A 19,879-nucleotide genomic window follows, 5' to 3' on the forward strand; every position below is an offset into this window, starting at 1 on the left:
TGACCAAGTCTCCCATATCTTCTGACCTGCAGTCCCCAGCTCTCCTCCCCCTCAGACACAACTTTAACCCTGGCAGAATCTTCCAGAGCTATTCTATGCTCTGCAAACACTGGGCTGGCTGTGCCTGCCTTTTAAAACTTAACATCTTAGAGAGCTTTTCACATCAGCCACCTTATTCCTTTTAGCACCTTCATAGTTTTCCATAAACAGGCTTTTTAAAAATTGCTTGGAAAAATAATATAGCCAATGGTTATGTTGTAGAGACCACTTACAGGATGAATGAACAACCAGCTGCCCTCATGTGTTGTGATTATGTGGTGGGGGCTGGAGAAGATGTCCAGCGGCCACATTGTATTACATGGATCTTTGCTTTTTTTCTCTCCACAAAGACTAAGGAAGAAGTGAATATGATGCATTTTAGGAAAAAAAGTCTTAGATGGATCAAAAGTGCCAAAGCTACACATAGAGAGTGGGCTTCCCTGATAGCTCAGTTGGTAAAGAATCTGCCTGCAAAGCAGGAGACCCCAGTTCTATTCCTGGGTCAGGAAGATCTGCTGGAGAAGGGATAGGTTGCCCACTCCAGTTTTCTTGAACTTCCCTTGTGGCTCAGCTGGTAAAGAATCTGCCTGCAATGCAGGAGACCTGGGTTCAATCCCTGTTTGGGGAAGATCCCCTGGAGATGGGAAAGGCTACTCACTCCAGTATTCTGGCCTGGAGAATTCCATGGACTATAGAGTCCATGGGGTCACAAAGAGTCGGACACGACTGAGCGACAAATACATAGATTAAATAAAGTTATCCAATGAAATATGAGTAGATGAAAGCACTATCTCTTAATCTGTGTATTACTTTATACTTTGTTTTAAGTACATATGTATAGCCGAATTAATGAATTAAATAGTAGTAGTAGAATCCCCATGGACAGAGGAATCTGGCAGGCTAATGAGTCCATGAGGGCTTCCCTGATAGCTCAGTTGGTAAAGAATAAGTCCCTGGAGTCGCAAAGAGTTGGACACGACTGAGTAAATAAGCACAGCACACAGTAGATATCTGATAAATTCACTGATATGTCTAAAAGTTTATATATTCAAAAACTTTTTGTAGAGGATCTGCTCATTAAGAAAATGGAGGCTGCCTTCTCCTGGGGGAATCCCCCAGTATTTAGCAGTTCTAAACAAACAGAAGCCAAGCAAAGTACAGCAGGCAGAGACTGAAGTGTCAGCTATATGACTAAGGGTAGGCTGGAGGGTGGCTGGCTAGGTGGACTCGCACATCATTGAACCCCAGAATTATGTAGGCTTACCTGTCCCCCAGGTACTGTAGAAGGCAGCCCTTCACCTCCAGGGCAGTGCTCCCAGGAGCTGGCACAAAGCCAGGAGACAAATGGCATCCATCTCCCCCAGGACACAACATAGGCCCTGATAGAGGCCAGGAGGAGTTCACTCACTGAGCACATTTCACAGTGGGGAAGTGGGGAAGCCTTCCCCACTAACACTGTGTATTTGGGCATAAGGCATACATTCCCTCTAATCCTCCCCACACATGTGAGGCTATTCAGTTATTCCATGGTGGGGGAAGGGTTCACTTGTTCCATCATGGGGCGAAGGGTGGCTGTACCAGGGCTACTGGCATCAGCATGCTGCCTTTTCACCTCCAGGCCACTGTGGACCAGCTCTGTGCAGTGAATACACAGCAGTGGGGAGACTGCAGCTGTTCCAGGACTCGGATAATTTTAGGAATTCTGGAGCCTCCCACCAGGAGATCGGGCATCCAGCCCATTCATTCCCTGTCCATCTGGGTTGGGGTTGGGCGAGCAGGGGAAATCACCCAGTGAGCCGAGAGTGGAGCTGGGGTGAGAAGCTCCCATTATTAACAAGAGAACAGTTTTCTACCCTTCCTTGAGATGCCCATCATGAGAAATCTCTAAATTCTCCATGTTCCAGACTGGTTCTCTCCTTCACAGGTGACTGCCTAGCCAGTGGCCCTCTGAAAGGCAGATTTCGCTGCAGTCGATTCTGTTTCAGCTTGTAAAATCAACAATGACCTGGCAGACATGACCAGAGCTGGCGGCTGCTGACATATCCATTCCTGACATCACTTACTAAAATTATATTAATCGTGCCGATTGGTGTGAACTGAACCAGTCATGAGGAGTGGCAGTGTTAAACCAGAGGGCCCATTTGTTGCCAGACTGGTTGCTAATAAGCTGGGTCTAGGCATGGGCTGAATATTTCCACTGATAGTGAAACTGAGAAAGAGTCCCCCATAGAACCTGATACATAGGGCACTCTTGAGATAGAAGAACAGGGGTGGATGGTGGGAGGGATAGACAGGAAGAGGGGAGAGAGGAAGCGAGGGGAGGAGAGGAGAAAGGAGAGAGAGAAGAGATTCCAGTTAGTGAGATGTCATTCTTTTAGGTCTTTTTAAAATGGCAGAAAATGGAATAATGTCCTAAGTATTCTTGCTTCTCTAATGCTGCCTTCTACAATGTTCAAACCATGTTACATCATTGAAGCAGAAGAGAAATAAGAAAGAACTGAAACTTTCACCTTAGCTTCTGCACTGCTGATTCCTCTATGGGACCAGGGTGATGGGTAGAAAAATCAATTGGCTCTGAAGCAAAAGAGACCAGGATTTGAATTCTTTTCCACAAACTGAGTGACTTTGGGGGAAATTACTTAATTTTTTGAGTCTCAGTTTCCTCATCACTAGGAGATAAAAATGCTTACCTTGCAAGACCCCTCTATATGCTTCCTTAATTAGCACCCCGCACTTTGTCTATCATAACACTTTTCCTAGTTTATTGAAATTATTTTTTACAAAATGTTTGTTTGCTTTCATTGCTGGACTGAAGGCACTTTGGAATCAGGGACTGAGTTTGCCTTGCTCATGGGTATCTTTATCATGTAGTGCAGTGCCTGGCACATAAGCATTTGCTGGAAGGATGAGTTAATTGATGGATGGATAAGTGGATAGAGGGGATGAGTGGAGAGATGGTTGAATGTGTGGACAGATGATTCAAAAAAATTATGAAGATTAGATTTGATGTATTTAAGTGACCTACTCCCAAATCTAGAATCTGCAGGTACTTAAAATTCCTTCCCACTCTCGGTAGAAGACCCCACTTCCTCTAAAGTTCCTCTTTTTGACTCTGAATATAATCTGGGCAAAAATCTTTCTTTCCTTGCCAGTAGCAACATTTCCAGGGCTATGATTTATGAGCTGTTCTCATGAGAATTTAGTCTGTCACTGCTACTACCACTGTGTATCTGAAGAGACACAAATACCCACAGTAAGCTCAAGACACAGAAAGTGAAAAGTGAAAGTGAAAGTCGCTCAATCATGTCCGACTCTTTGTGACCCCCATGGACTTTACAGTCCATGGAATTCTCCAGGCCAGGATTCTGGAGTGGGTAGCCTTTCCCGTCTCCAGGGATCTTCCCAACCCAGGGATCGAACCCAGGTCTCCCGCATTGCGGGCAGATTCTTTACCAGCTGAGCCACAAGGGAAGCCCAAGAATACTGGAGTGGGTAGCCAATCCCTTCTCCAGGGGATCTTCCCAACCCAGGAATTGAACTGGGGTCTCTTGCAGTGCAGGCAGATTCTTTACCAACTGATCTATTAGGGAAGCCCCAAGACACACAAGAAAGATACTATTATAATAGAAGAAAAGGGCTTTTCTGAATGGCAAGAGTAGAGAGCTGGCTGAAGGTATCCCTAAGTTGTCTTCTCTAAGGAAGACTTCAGGTCAAGAAGTAACTGAGTAGTGGAAGAGGGAATGGGGGAAGAGCAAGATAGGGGTAGGGGATTAAGAGGTGCAAACCTTTACGTATAAAAATAAGCTGTAAGGATATGTTGCACAACACAGGGAATATAGCCAGTATATAGCTATAGCTATAAGAACTATAGATGAATTATAACCTTTAAAAATGTGCAATTTTATGTTGTACATCTGTAACTTATATAATATTGCACATCAACTATGTCACAGTAAAAATGCTAAGTCCTAACCACAGGACTACCAGGGAATCCCAAGAAAAGATTTAAAAAAGCCATTTTTTACTAAAAAAAGAAAAGTAACTAAGTAAAATAGCCTCTCTTTCCTCTCCATTTTAACAGCACTTTTCAGTCTAACCTTTCTATATAACATACCTCTTTCTACCTTATGTTTTGGTTGCATGCATATGTGACCAGGAGTCGGAAGTCCAGCAGGCAGTGCTTGTTGAATGAATGAGCTGATGTCTTTATTTCATTTCCTAATTGATTTCTTGTGATTAGATTCTGTATCCTGCCTTTGTAGCTCCATCAGTGCCTAGTGCAATATTTTGTGCCAAGTAGTCTGTAAGCTTTAGGTAAATATTTGTTGGATGAGTAAATGAATGCCCAAAAGGGCTTCTGGAGGAGAGCCAGTAAGACATTCCTCTGATGAAAAAAATTTGTAAGGCAGGAGAATGCTGGAAGGGAGGATGTGGGGGGTGAGGATTGTGGGTGGGGGGAGAAGAGAGGCTTCCAGGCTGAATGGAAGTTGTGGGTGTGGAGTTGTCTCTGAAGAAATAGCAGAGGAGGAAATGTGTGAATGTTAAAGGAGGAAATGGTCCACCAAGAAAGCAGCTCCGTCATGTTGGGAGGAGCTTAAATGTTGTAGAAACTCAGGAAGTCGGGAAAAGGCCCTGGAGGAAAGAGAGACCAGGGATATGGGCAAGGGGTAATGACAGTGACATCCAAATTAGACCTCCTTTGTCTTCTATCTCTCATTCTTCTTTTTTAAATGTTCCACCATGTACTCTTGTTATAAAAAAAATAGTTCAACTCTTCTTGTAAAACAAAAACAAAATAGTACATACTATAAAGAAAGCTGAGCACTGAAGAATTGATACTTTTGAACTGTGGTGTTGGAGAAAACTTTTGAGAGTCCTTGGAATGCAAGGAGATTTAACCAGTCAATCTTAAAAGAAATAAGTCCTGAATATTCATTGGAAGGACTGATGCTGAAGCTGAAACTCCAGTACTTTGGTCCCCTGATGCGAAAAACCAACTCACTGGGAATGATTGAAGGTGGGAGGAGAAGGGGATGACAGAGGATGAGATGGTTGGTTGGCATCACTGACATCGATGGCATCACATGGCATCAGTGGACATGAGTTTGAGTAAGCTCCAGGAGTTGGTGATGGACAGGGAAGCCTGGTGTGTTGCAGTCCATGGGGTCACAAAGAGTCGGACACGACTGAGTGACTAAACTGAACTGAACTGAACATACTAGACACATACATCACATTTTTCTTCTTATGGCTTTAAGTCCCTCTCTCCTACTTCACCAAAAGAGACATCCCCAATAAGGTCAACATAAGCAACTCTGTCTAACCACATACACAGAAAGTAACACCAGGATACACTACAAAACAGAAAGAGGTATCATCTGCTCTGTGTCCAAAGGTTTCTTCTCCATGTCTTGTGTGAGTTCAACCATCGTTGAACATGCTGTGTGCCAAATCCAAACATAAGTTCAACATATGTAAGGTCTCAGGAGAGATGGTGAACATTCCTTTATCTCTCCTGATCATAGTCCCCCTTTATTGGAAAGATATTTTCGCCTCCATGTCACTGCCACACCTCTCAAAAAGAGTTGTTCATACTCACAAGTTCAGTTTTCTCAATTTCCATTTACCCTTCATCTTACTTAACTGTGGCTTCTGCCCACAGTCCACTGCAAGGACACATAAACTGCTTGCTGCTGAAGCAGTGAGTCCTCAGGCTTATCTCATGTGAACAGCTTCTGATACATTCAACTACTTCTCCTTTTTAAAATCTCTTTTGTCACCTCATCTCATGCTTTATCTCTTATCTCTTGGGTTTATACTTACTCTCTTTTTCTTCTCATCCCTTCAATGTTGATGTTCCTGGAGATTTCTGTCAAAGGCCTTGTTGCGTCAACTACTTTGGTGACTGCAGTCGCCATCTGTATGTTGGGGCTTTCATTTCCAGATCTCTTGGCCAGACCTCTCTTCTGAACTCCAGGCCCCTTAGATAGGCTCACTTGGCTGTCCCATACGTGTCTCTTTCCAACAGGGAAAAGCCATGTGCATCGCCATCTGCCAAACCTGCTTCTCCTCTGGTCCGCCCTATATCTGCGAATGGCATCACTATCCATCCAGTTCCTTGTGCCAAAAACCATTCATCTTCTTCCATCAGAAGTTATTTTTCCTCCTCTCCTTCTCTATTTACATCCAATTTATCACCTAGTCCTGTAGATTCTGTCTCCTCAACATCTTCCAAACCTATTCCATTTTCTCCGTATCCACTGCCACCATTCGTGTCCAACCTGCTTAAGTTGTGACCCAGCTCCCTGATTGGTTTCCACCCTGCTTACCTCTCTCCCTCCAATCTTCTCTTCCTCCAATTTGACTTCACACTGCAGTTGGAGTGATCTTTCTAAAATACAAACTGGTCACTGCCTCCTGCTTGCTTATATTTCCCCTTCCTTCTAGAACAAGGGCAAGCCCTTAGCATGATTTTAAAAGCCCTTAATTATCTGGTCCCTCTCTGAAACACACACACACTGTTTCATCCAGGAGTCTGAACCACTTCTAGCTCTTAGGGCCATGTTCTGTCTTGCTTCTGGTCTTGACAGGCCACACCTTGGTCTAACAGTCGTGATCTATGAGCCCATTTGTTCACAAGGCACTGCTTGCCATGGGTGCTGTAAGTAGATATCTAGGTGATTATATACCTCTTTGACTAGGCTTAATGTACTAGAAGTTACTTATGATTCTCTTAGTCTCGCTAGGTCTTGCTGTTTGACTCCAGTTTTCTAGGAGTCCTGGACAGAACTGCTCAAAGCCACATGTAACTGGCCCAGGCCCCATTCAGGCTTCTGAAGTTTGGGAAGTTCTGCTAGATGCTCCTCTTATATACTCTCTTGCTGTTGGGTTGCCTCCTTATTTCTTTGTATCCCTGTTTTGAGCCATGAAACAAATCTGTCTTTCACTTAGCCAATGCTTTATTGAGCACTTGCTATATATCCTGGGATACCACAGTCAGGGCCGTTCTGGTCGGGCCATTCCAGTCATGGTGTTAGTGCACAGTCAAGGGGATTAGTGAAGGCAGAACCCAGCCTGGACTCCCCTTGCCAGGCCTGTACTCTGACTCAGGGCTCTGTCTCCCAGAGGAAGTATCTTCTTCACACACAGGTGCTGTCCAGTGGCCAAGTCATGCACCTGCCTGAAATGGGTGCCTTTTAAAAATCCATCAAAGGTGAGGGTAACCCACGCATCAGAGAACAAGATACATGAGGTTCTTGCTCTCATAAGTAGGTCTGTCTAGCCTGGCCTATACTTTTGTCTCCAAATGCAAACAAAGAAATACATAAGCACATAATTTTTAAAAATCAGATAATAAAGAGGCTCTGCCAAGAGTTAAAAAAAGGCATCCAAGAGACAACTTTGGGTTGAATGGTATAGGAAGATGTCCCTGAGGAGCCGGAACATCTAAACTGAGATCAAAATAATAATGAAGCTGGCCATGTGAAAATTAGAGGAAAGAGAATGTGTAACATCGCTAAGACTAGAACGATCTGGATGGATATTCAAGGATCAAAAGAAAGGCTGAAACAATAAGGTCCTTCTGTATAGGCACAGGGAACTGTTTTCAATATCCTATGGTAAACTTTATTGAAAAAGAATATTTAAAAAAAAATATATGTATATATGAAAGCATTAGTCACCGTTGTGTCTGACTGTTTGGAGCCCCATGGACTGTAGCCCACCAGGTTTCTCTGTCCAGAGAATTCTGCAGGCAAGAATACTGGCGGTGGGTAGCCATTCTCTTCTCCAGGGAGTCTTCTGGACTCAGAGATCAAACCTGGGTCTCCTGCATTGTAGGCAGATTCTTCACCATCTGAGCCACTGGGGAAGCCTATGGATAATTAAATCACTTTGCTATGTGGCGGTAACTAACACAGCGTTGTGAATCAACTATTCTTCAACAGAAATGAAAAACGAAAGAAAGCCTGGAGTAGTGGGCAAGAGAGGAGACAAATGAGATGGCCAGAGCAAGGTGGCCAGGGTCCAGATCATGCAGAGCATGAAGCCCTACCTGCCTTGTTCACTGAGCCATGCCCAGGGCTTGTCTCACTGTATTTATTCAGTAAATACGTGTTGAACAGGAGTGTCTCCTCCTGCCTCTGCGTACGAAGGGGCCCTGAAGCTCCGTGTGGCCCCGGTGCCCTCTAGTGACCACAAACTCCAGCCCAAGGCCCTCAGTGGATGGCTTATCATCTTTGGAAAATCTCAGCTTAGCCTTGGCCTTGGGGCCCAGCCTGTGGGCCCATCAATAATTTCTGGAATATATCTTATTAACCATTCTCTGCAAGTAGGGCTAAATCAGTTACAAAAATCCCTGAAATGAGAGGAACAGATGCACACCAGGCCCTCATTCCTTACCACAGGCAGCATTTTTCAAAGCGAATATGTGGATACTGATTTCTCTGGGGAGTGCAAGGGGCCTGTGCAGGTGACAAGTGTTAGAACACATTTCTGTATATTCCTCAGCCAGTGTGACAGCAAGGAAGCTCTGTAGCAGCCTTGACGTCTCAATATTTGGTGGCAGTTAGGATGCTCTTCAGGTCATCCCACAGCTCACCATGACACCATTGGTTGGAATGGCTTGATAAGACCATAGCCGCAGGCTGCATGCTCTGGCCCTTCACACACTTTCCAAGACCCAAGCTTGGGCACTGTGTGTGTGTGTGTGTGTGTGTGTGAAGGACATGTTGCAGCGCGTGCAGAAACATAGCATGTTTGCTTTCATTTGGATCCCAAACCATTCTGGGCCCATTACACTAATCACCCCACAAGTTCTGAACTGTCATCTCATTGTGTAGCTGTCCCATGGCTGATTGAAAAACCTGTTCCCACCCAACTTGCTTGGAAAAAGCCCATGAACTGCAGCCCATTTGCAAATATGTGCATCCATAAATCAAAAGTGACAGCAGAGACCTGGCTCTTCTGGGCAAGCGGATGGCAGAGGGAGGGACCCAGTCCTTCTACCCTCTGCTTCCCAAATGATCCCCCGATGCAATATAGGCAGCTTTGTCTGGCATATTCTGAAGGGTGGGTCGTCTCCAACCTCCTTGGTAGATCATTCTTGAAGTCCGTGAACCTTTCACTCATCTTGTTTTCCAAAGCCCCTGCTTGTGTGTTTCTGTGAGTCTAGTCATCCTCCACTGAGCCACGCAAAGGAATCTGGCTCTCCTGGATGTTTACAGGTATTTCCTCTTTAGTTGTCACTTGCCCAAGTGTAGCACATGGCATTCTCTAATTTTTCTTCATTAATCAGTCCCCAAATTCCTTTACACTTGCTCCTCAAACCAACATATTTCTGGAGCTGAAAATGCTTAGAAGAACATATAACCTTCCAGCTACAGTCTCCAAAATGTGGGGGGTTAGCAAAAACATGGGGGTTTTTGCCTTACTCCTCGGCCATATGTTTTCACAGGTTCATTCCCAGGAGTTTTCTGTATAGGTGTTTGGTTCTCTGCAAACAGTTAATTTCATTTGTATATTTTTCTAATCGAGTCTCTTTTTTTGAGATATATGTTTTTATGTGGACCATTTTTAAAGTCTTCTTTGAATTTGTTACACTATTACTTCCGTTTTAGGTTTTGGTGTTTTGGCCTCGACACATATGGGATCTTAGCTCCCCGACCAGGGAGCAAACCTGCACCCCCAGTATTGGAAGACAAAGTTTTAACCACTGAACCATCAAGGAAGTCCCCCCTAACTGAGTCTGAAGGCATCAAAAATTAAAATATATATTGACAACAGCCAGTGTTTGGTGAGGGTGTGGAGCAGTGGGCATTTTGTCACACATGACTGAGAATTCTAATTGATACACCTTTTTGAAAGCCATTTTCACAATAGCTTTGAAAATCAAAAATACACCCTTCAGCAAGAAATTCAACTTTCTAGAATCTAAACTATGCCTATAACCTATCATTGCAGCATTGTTTCAAAACATTGAAAATAACTCAAATATCCATCAGTTGGAAGTGTTTACAGAAGTGAATTAAATACATTTTGGTATTTTGGTACACAGATATAGTGGAAGACCAAGCCATGGCTTTTAAAAAGGAAACCACAATCTATATGTACTCACATGGAAAAAAAATGCTTAAGAAAGATCATTAAGTGCAAAAACTGACTGCATGATACTATATATGATATGCTGCCTGCCAGCTGCTTCAGATGTGTCCGACTCTTTGTGACCCTGTGGACTGTAGCCCACCAGGCTCCTCTGTCCATGGGATTCCCCAGGGAAGAACACTGGGGGGGGGGGCGGTTGCTCTGCCCTCCTTGAGGGGATCGTCCAACCCAGGGATCAAACTCGTGTCTCGGTGTCTCCTGCATTGCAGGTGGATTCTTTACCCACTGAGCTACCTGGTAAGCCCATGTATGATATGAGACCATTTCTATAAACTTTATTCTAGCCATTTACAGGACAAAATCTGGAAGGATTCACATAAGTTTATTTATGGTGCTTTTTTTCTGGAGGTTAGGAACTTTCTAAAATAACATTTTTTTTTAATTGTTGGGGTTTTTCTGCTTTTCAACATGCTGTGTATTTTAAGAGACATATGAAATTATTTTTTGTCATGCTCTTGATCTAGAAAGATGACTTTTTAATGGTACTCTTTATTGTGCCTGTCACATGTTGGTTCCAGAATTTCCCATCTTCCCCCACAGTTCACAATAGCAGTTCTGTCTTTTCAGGGTTTAGTTACTTCGGCACATAAGGCTTTCTTAAGACTGTTTCTAAGTTTTAACCTGTATCTCCAGGCTCTTTAAACCAACTTTTCTTTGCTTTTTGTTTCATATGTTCTAGTCTTTATAGATTATTTCATTTGTGTGGTGGTCTTACCTATTTTTGTAAGGTTTTGGTAGTTTTCTGAGCATCTATATCTTTTTTCTCTTTCCCATCCCTGTTAATGATCCTACCTGCTTGTCGGCTTGCTTAGAATTGCTTATTAACATTTATTTCACAGAATTTTTAAGAGAGCCAAGGGAATGGAGCTTAGCCTTTGAGAAGCCCTGATCTCTTTTCTTTTGTCTTCACCCTTAGCTCCCCCTGGACAAATACTGTTCACGCTGTATGTGTTATTATAGGAATTATTTTTTGTTAGGCCTTTTCACGTGTACTTAATTTTCAAGGTGGTGATTTATTTAGAGAGCGTGTTCAAAAAGAGAAACCACCTAGCAATTATTTCTCATACATGTTAATTTTTGTACAAGCAATATGAATATAACATTAGGAAATACAGGTGGACAAAAGAAGAGAAAATTAGAAATCCCCTGTGTTTTCACTATCAGGTATAGCAACTGTTAATAATTAGGTTTATAGTCTTATAAATAAAACATTTCTATGTATATAATTGATTTGGCCACCTGATGTGAAGAACCAACTCATTGGAAAAGACCCTGATGCTGGGAAAGATTGAAGGTGGGAGGAGAAGGGGATGACAGAGGATGAGATGGTTGGATGGCATCACTGATGCAATGGACATGAGTTTGAGTAGGCTCCAGGAGTTGGTGATGGACAGGGAAGCCTGGCATGCTACAGTCCATGGGGTTGCAAAGAGTTGGACATGACTGAACTGAACTGAACTGATGATATATATAATTACTTATCTCTTTCTTAAAGTGGGATATTTATTAAATTATTCTGTGACCTTATTTGTTTAGTACATAACATAGCATGAATATTTTTCTGTGTCATTAAGGAAAGATAATTATGCGAGCAAAGATAGAGTTTACTACATGCCAGACAAACCATCCTAACTTTACAACATGCTGTATGTTGGATAGTGTTATTACTCTCATTCTATAGACTGAAAAACTAAAGGACAGAGAGATGAGATAACTTATTTAAGGTCACACAGCTAGTAAGTAACAGAGTCGGGATTTTGAACCTTGCCTAGCTCTGGAGACCATGCTGTGGACCACAGACCTCTGACCAGCAGTATCATTTCATGGCTATGGCATGTGGTAATTTATTTTACTACTCCTTTCTGGGTTATTAGATTCACTGTTGTACACCAAGCAGCAGGGAACACTTTGTTCATATATTCATGTTTGTACACATGTTCAGTTTCTACCTTAGGCTGAATTCACATGAATAGAATTGCTGAGTACCAAAGGCTACACATTTTTTAAAGTTGGATACCTATTAGTCAGAGTTTTTAAGCAATTTGTTTTCTAAGCCTCTCTGACCTTTTGAAAAATGTATAACTTTTGAAAAATTTAACTGTCCATCTGGGTTCAATGACAGTTTTTTTCTTAGAACAAGGAATTTTTTTTTGTTTCTACTTCCTCCCTCTGCATTATATCTATTTCTCTAAAATGTTTAGTAAAATGATACCCTTCCTCAAAACATGATGGCTTTTGTCTTCAGTACTTCCTGTATCTCGCATCTCCTGGATTTAACTATTAGATGTGTTCTCAGTTGTTTCAGTCATGTCTGACTCTTTGCGACTCAATGGACTGTAGCCTTCTAGGCTCCTCTGTCCATAGGATTCTCCAGGCAAGAATATTGCAGTAGCTTGCCATTTCCATCTCCAGGGGATCTTCCCAACCCAGGGATCAAACCTGGGTCTCCTGCATTGCAGGCAGATTTCTTACTGACTGAGCCACAAGGGAAACCCTATTAGATGGGGTATGTGTATTGATGGAATAATGTCCACAGTTGACTTGATATCGATTTTCTTTTTATTGTTTTTTAATTTTATTTTATATTGGATTTGCAATGTTGTGTTAGTTTCACATGTACAGCAAAGTGATTTAGTTATACACATACATATATATAAGCTTCACAAGAACTGTAGGATCAAATCTGTAATATAATATACACATACCCATTCTTTTCCAGGTTCTTTTCCGAACTGGTTATTACAGAGTACTCAGTAGAGTTCTCTGTCCTGTACAGTAGGTTCTTGCCAGTTATCTATGTACAATAGTATGTATATTAATTCATACTATGTATGTTAATTCCAATATCCTAAAATTTATCCTTCCCCCCTCACCTTTCTCCTTTAATAACCATAAGCTTGTTTTTAAGTAAGTCTGTGAGTCTGTTTCTGTTTTGTAAATAAGTTCATTTGTATCATTTTAATAGATTCCACATGTAAGTGATATCATATGATATTTGTCTTTTTCTGTCTGACTCATATGACTGCTTTTCTTTCTATTTTTTCTTCGGAGATTCACAAGAATTGCCGGATCAAGTCTGTTATATAATTTTTTTTTCTTGCTGTCAGTTTATGTAAATTAGGGTGGATTTCCTGGCAAGGATGACAATGTGTCAGAGGCTGGAGGGCAGAGCTCCCTGCTCTAATCCCACCTCTTCCTCTCACTTGTTTTATGACCTTGAGAAAGCTACTTCATCATTCTCATTTCATTTTCCTCATTTGCCAAATGAGGAAGGTGAACTCAAAGACCTAGAAAACCTATTCCAGTTTTTAAAAAATATACGGTATCAGGCTATTTAAGAATATGGCAGATTTAAAAAAGAAATACTGTGTGAAATTGGAGCAAATGTGATGTTGGTGGGACAGTGTTGAAGGCAGCTAAAGATTTGTTTCAACATATTAGAAATATTTTGTGCCTTGTTGCTTGACGAAAACCTCCTAACAGTGCACTTAGTGGCTTGTGAAATGAATCTCTAAGACCAAGGTAATTATAGTTGCTCCACTGAAGCATGACAAATGGCCTCTCACTTTGGATCCTTTTATGAGAAAGAAAAACCTTCCATGACAACAGCACTGGAGCTTAATTACAGCCTCCAGATCTGGGGGCAAGAATACAGATAGTTAGGGAGAGGAGACATGAGCCTGTGTTTACCTGGGAAGAAGCAGGACAGGGTGATGTAACCATGACAACACAAACAGCATTAGTGGGGCTTCATGGAGAACTTGCTATTTACCAGGCTCTGCCCCAAGAACTTTCTATATATTATCTCATTTAATTGTCACAATAATCACAAGCAATCAGTTATAAGGTAGGTACATTTATTTTTTGGTTTAATAAAGATGAGTATTGGAGGCTCTTAAAAGAAGCTGGCTTAATACTCAGTGTTCAGAAAACTAAGATCATGGCATCTGTTCCCATCACTTCATGGCAAATAGATGGGGAAACAGTAGAAACAGTGACAGACTTTATTGTTTTGGGCTCCAAAATCACTGCAGATGGTGACTGCAGCCATGAAATTAAAAGACGCTTGCTCCTTGGAAGAAAAGTTATGACCAACCTAGACAGCCTATTAAAAAGCAGAGACCAACAAAGGTCTATCTAGTCAAAGCTATGGTTTTTCCAGTAGTCAGGTATGGTTGTGAGAGTTGGACTATAAAGAAAGCTGAGCACCGAAGAATTGATGCTTTTGAATTGTGGTGTTGAAGAATACTCTTGAGAGTCCCTTGGACTGCAAGGAGATCCAACCAATCAATCCTAAAGGAGCTCAGTGCTGAATATTCATTGGAAGGATTGATGCTGAAGCTGAAACTCCAATACTTTGGCCACCTAATGAAAAGAACTGACTCATTTGAAAAGACCCTGATGCTGGGAAAAATTGAAGGCGGGAGGAGAAGAGGACGACAGAGGATGAGATGGTTGGATGGCATCACTGACTCAATGGACATGAATTTGAGTAAACTCTGGGAGTTGGTGATGGACAGAGAGGCCTGGCATATGCAGTCTATGGGGTCTCAAAGAGTTGGAAACAACTGAGCAACTGAGCTGAACTGAAAAGAAGTCGAATAACCTGCTTCATGTCATTCAGCCAGTAGTTGTCAGAGGTACAGTCTGAACCCTGAGAATTCATTCATTTATTTAGCGCATGGCTTTTTTAATGTCCATTATATGTCACGCAACCTTCTTGAGGGTCAGTGAGGCCTCAGTGAATGAGGCAAAATTCCTACTTGTGTGGAGTTTAGCTAATACTGGGATGAGGGCAGTAATAACAAGCCAACAAATCAATAAATAATTTCTGATGGTAATAAGTGCTATGCAGGAGAGTGGGGGATGGGAGAAGGCTGTTTTACATAAGCTTGGCAAAGACGACCCCTGGGAGGTGAAATTTCAGTTGAACCCCATGTGATAGAGCAAGTCAGCCATGCAAAAGTCTGTTAGAGGAGAATTGCTTCTTGGAGGGCCCACAGGAGCAAAGTCCAGGGGCCTTGCCTTGGCTCGGCTTGTTCTGGGAAAAGAGAGGAGACCAGTATGGTTGGACAATACATGAAAAGCAGGGAAATGCCTGCAGTGGAGTGAAGAGGAGGGCAGGACTGGAGTCCACAGTATAATGTTTGTATGTATATGTGCTCAGTCACTCAGTCGCGACAGACTCTTTGCGACTCTACAGACCGTATATAGCCTGCCAGGCTCCTCTTGCCTGGAATTCTCCAGGCAAGAATACTGGAGTAGGTTGCCATGCCCTCCTCCAGGGGATCTTCCTGACCCAGGGATCGAATCCACATCTCCTGTATCTCTTGCATTGCATGTGGATTCTTAACAGTTGAGCCATCATGGAAACCCATAATGTTTGTATATTATTCCAAATGCAAACGAGAGACAATGGAGGATTTTTAAACAAGGCAACATTATGATCTCCGGCCTTTATGGACAGCTTTCTTCACCTCTATGTGACGTTGCCGACAAGGAGCAATCCGAAAGGGATAAACTGTTTATGTGTAGGGAAGCCTAAATGCAAGTTTAAAGGTTAGGAGCCAATATTTCAGATGAAAATTCTAGGTTTTACACAGAGAAAGACTGAAATGAGCAGTGAGAGGCCATTTAATCCAAACTTCTGACTTCAGATAAGCCCTATAGGAGATCCAAGTTGAGCGTCTGAAACCTGAATTAAGGAGACTACTTATTTTGAGGGGAACTTCCCTCAGAATGTAGAAAGATACATTTTTCAGTTCTGAGTATTCTTGACCACTTCTTGGTCTGGCGGTTCTACTTAGCTTATAGAGTAAATCTCATCTAAAATAATAAAGACATCTTTGGGTAAATGACATCTCAGGAATTCCTACTACTATGCAGCCTGGTGTATGTGTATGTGTGTGTGTTGGTTCTCTATCTTTGAAAAAGATTTTTGAAGGTGTCATCAGTGTTTTAACATACAGGACCTGGCTTTTCTGGTGAGGTAGTATTGTATGGATTGTTCTAGAACTTTCTTGTAAACTCAGCAATATGATTTATTTTATTTGAGAGTTCTTTATAAACAAACACCATATTAATCCATTAAAATTGGTCTGTGTTACATATAGGATAGGCTTCCCAGGTGGCTCGGTAAAGAATCCGCCTGCAATGCAGAAGACATGGGTTCCATCCCTGGATCTACAAGATTCCCTGGAGAAGAAAATGACAACCCACTCCAGTATTCTTGCCTGAAAAATCCCATGAACAGAGGAGTCAGGAGGGCTACAGTCCATGGGGTCTCGAAAGAGTCAGATATGACTTAGCGACTAAGCAACAACAACATATAGGATGAAATTAATTGCTTGTTTAGGTTAAAAGCTCACTATTACATTGTCCACTTTGATGAAAGTATTAGGAGTTTCACTTTTTTTAGCAAACGAAGTTTGAATAACAACATAAACCGTTATTAACACACTGTTTTGTGTGTGTGCCTATATGGCTGATTATCCATAGAGAGGTTCCTGACTAGGTAAGCCTAACTATCCCAATGTTTTTGTATGAAATTGTCTTAGGAGGCGTTTAGTTGCCTCTGTGATAGGATGGGCCCCAGAGAGTAAGTAATTGTGAAAGAATTTCATTTAAGCTACACAACTGTGATTGAGTAAGATTTGGGGGAATTTCACCACTCCAGTTTCTTTTTATGTATAGTAAGCATATTTGTTTCTCAGGAGGGGAAAAGTTCTCAAACTGTCTTATTGCACGAGATTAGAAAATTTCTATTCCTTTGCATGAAATTTTAGTATGTGTCAGCAACAGATGGACAAGGGCACATTAGGCTGGGTGAGTGACGCCATACACGTGCAAGATGACAAAAACAGTTTCCTCATTGAAAAGTGCTGAACTAAGAGAACTCTTAAAAGTTCCCCAGCTCAGTATTCTGTGAGTCAGGGAATGGATTTTTCCCTCTGGCTGTTTAAGCTGGAGTATGTTTTACCAAGACCTTAGCTATGAGCTCAGGAGGACTCTAATAACTCCGTCAGAATTATAAAATCAGCTGTCAGCATTGGGATTGTTGAGCTGACTGAAGAAGCAGATTTTCTCCCATTGTCTGCTTTCTAGTTTGACGAATAACAGCTTCGCCCTCTCCATTTTGTTGCAACTCTTTCACTCTGACATTTCTGATTGCTGAGAGGTTTTCTGGAAATTTCCTAAGTCACACACTGGAGTAAATTCAAGGACATGATGAGATTCCAATTGAATCATCAGTGTCTCTGCTGTCAGACCTAGTATTTTAGGAGTTCAGTTGGCTGAGTGGTACAACTTCCCAGATTTAATATTACATACTTGCCACTGTGCGTCTTGCCCTCAAGTCTAAATAAATGGGCTAAAGGTCTGATCGGAATCTGTGAGAGAAATGATATGTTTATTATGCCAAGTTAAGTAAATACTGTTTGAAAGGATTACTAGAGGGTACGATCAAATTAATTGCTTTAAAAATCTTTTTGATTTACTGGGCTGTATGAAAATGGTCAAGCAATTGATTCGGTCATGGTAAGTGACCTGGACGAAGCGCTGCTGGGTCCACAAGGGTCGCCTTTCCCAACTCCGCCCTCTTGCCTGGAAACTGTCCTGTAAACGAGCCGAGAGGACTCTTCGGACTGGAAGGCAAGGCCTGCTGACAGAGTATTGTTCCCCCAGAGAAGACACATGTTGACAGCTTGACGTTCAAGCTGACGGATTGATTTCTTTCTTTTTATTCTAGATGCTGAAGAATACCAGCCTCCAATATGGAAATCATACTGTGAGTATCTAAAATGAAAATCTCCTCAGAAATCTTTAGCAGGCCTGCCTTTTGAACAATTTTTGCTGTTGATTTAGTGCACACACCAACTCCCTCATCACAGCCCTGCACATACAAATTTCTTGTTCTACTAAAGAGATATATTGGTCAGAGAAAATAGAAAGAGCCCTCTCCCCTGGCCAGGACCCATGAGAGCCAGCTGCCATGACTCCCTTAGGAATGCTTAGATTAAAAAAAAAAAAGATGGATATTCTGACTCTCTGACTTTCTTCAGGGCACTCCTTGTCTCCTTTCCTTTCCTCTTTCCTTCCATCCTTGTTTCCTTTCTTCCTTTTTTTCCACAGCTGGTCATCAAGGGTAAGTATGTTGACTTGCATGAATTATGTTCTTGACTGTTTATCCTATAGCTTAATATCATATGACATTTACCACCAAAAAATTAACAGATAGGGAAGAATAATGTTTGGTCACTAAGGGTGACTCCTTAGAAACAGGGCTCATTATCTGATCATCAGTCATCAATCTGACTCCCCTCATGAAGGCAGGCACTTGTCATCACCTCAAGCTCATTTTCTCTTTCCTTAGTATCACCCGCCTAAGTAATTCTCCAGTGAGAAAGGGGAGGGGTATGGTGTGGGGAGACCCCAGGAGAATAGGCTCTTGTTCAAGCTTTGCTTCTAGACAATAATGATAAGGATAATTATTTCTGTCATTATTGATGTTGCCCTTGTTTCTTCTGTCCATTGAGACCTGCCGTGTACCAGCTACCATGCTAGCTCTGTGCCTGAATCCCCAAATCCCATCTTAGCCCTCAGCAATGGGTACCACTTATCCCCATTTCACACATAAAGGAACTGCAGATCAAGGAGGTTCAGTAATTTGGCAGAGGTTTTACAGGAAGCATTAGAGTGGCATTCAGAGTGGAACCCAGAAGCAAACCTGACTCACAGCCTGCAAGTTTTCACGATTTTTTTCTTTCTATTTAAAATTGTATACATAAGTACATAAAGAAGTACATACATACACATAGACACACACATACGCATATACCCGTGTATGTGTGTATCTGTAACAAAAGCAAAACAAAGCTACATAAAAGACAAACATTAGAAAAATACACAAAGCTGAGAGTAAAAATTTCCCATAAACCACACAGCATCCCCACCCCATATTCCACTCCTCCCTTCCAATCGCTGACCACTGTCCATTTTGGAAAGCACATCCTTCCAAGTGTTTAAAATACACATGCCTGATATTAAGGCATTTTTGTGGTTGGTCCCTTCTGTGAAAAATGGGTTTATGCTGTACCCAGTGTCCTGCAACTTGCTTGTTTCACTTCACAAACACCTTGGTTTGATCTTCCCACGTCAGCATATAGAGAGGCTCCTCGTTCTTTATTACATGAGTCTGTTCTTCCATCTGTGAAATAGAGGGGTTGTGCTGGGTCTCTACGGACCCTTCCAATCTAATGTTCTGCATTCTGATCTTCTATTTTAAAAGGCAGTGCTAATGACTAAGTAATTGGATGTTTTTGTTTGTTTGTTTCCTAATGGAGTGTGAAGTGCTCTGACAGTAAATCAGCGAAATATCTGCAGTGAGAGGCACTGGGAGGGTCGCATGACTTACTGTTCCTTGCTCACCTTCTTGCACACAGCCTTGCATACCTTAACTACCCAATCAGTATTTGTTGAGTGAATGCCACCACAGAGCTTTACTGAAGCGAGAAGATAGCACTGGCTCAGAGTCATTTCACTTTTCCAAGAGACCTTGGGACACCCAGGGTACCTCTTAAAAACACTTTTATGTTCTTAGGAAGCCCAGAAAAGGTGCTGTTTATTACATGTTCATACTATCAATTTTACCAGAGTGTATTGGTTGTGATTTTTTTGGATC

The 19,879-nt window shown here is 42.0% G+C and overlaps 1 protein-coding gene across 2 annotated transcripts in view; it reads left to right on the forward strand.

Annotated features, from left to right (window-relative positions):
• Positions 1–19,879, forward strand: part of CHN2 (chimerin 2) — a 321,944-nt gene that overhangs the window by 139,060 nt on the left and 163,005 nt on the right. For both annotated transcript variants that reach the window (XM_020892483.2, XM_070467920.1), the window contains exon 2: positions 17,948–17,986. In XM_020892483.2, coding sequence (XP_020748142.2) covers positions 17,948–17,986 — 39 coding nt within the window. The remainder of the gene's footprint in view (positions 1–17,947; positions 17,987–19,879) is intronic.

The sequence above is a fragment of the Odocoileus virginianus genome, chromosome 1 (assembly GCF_023699985.2).
Source record: "Odocoileus virginianus isolate 20LAN1187 ecotype Illinois chromosome 1, Ovbor_1.2, whole genome shotgun sequence".
Classification (NCBI taxonomy): Eukaryota; Metazoa; Chordata; class Mammalia; order Artiodactyla; family Cervidae; genus Odocoileus; species Odocoileus virginianus.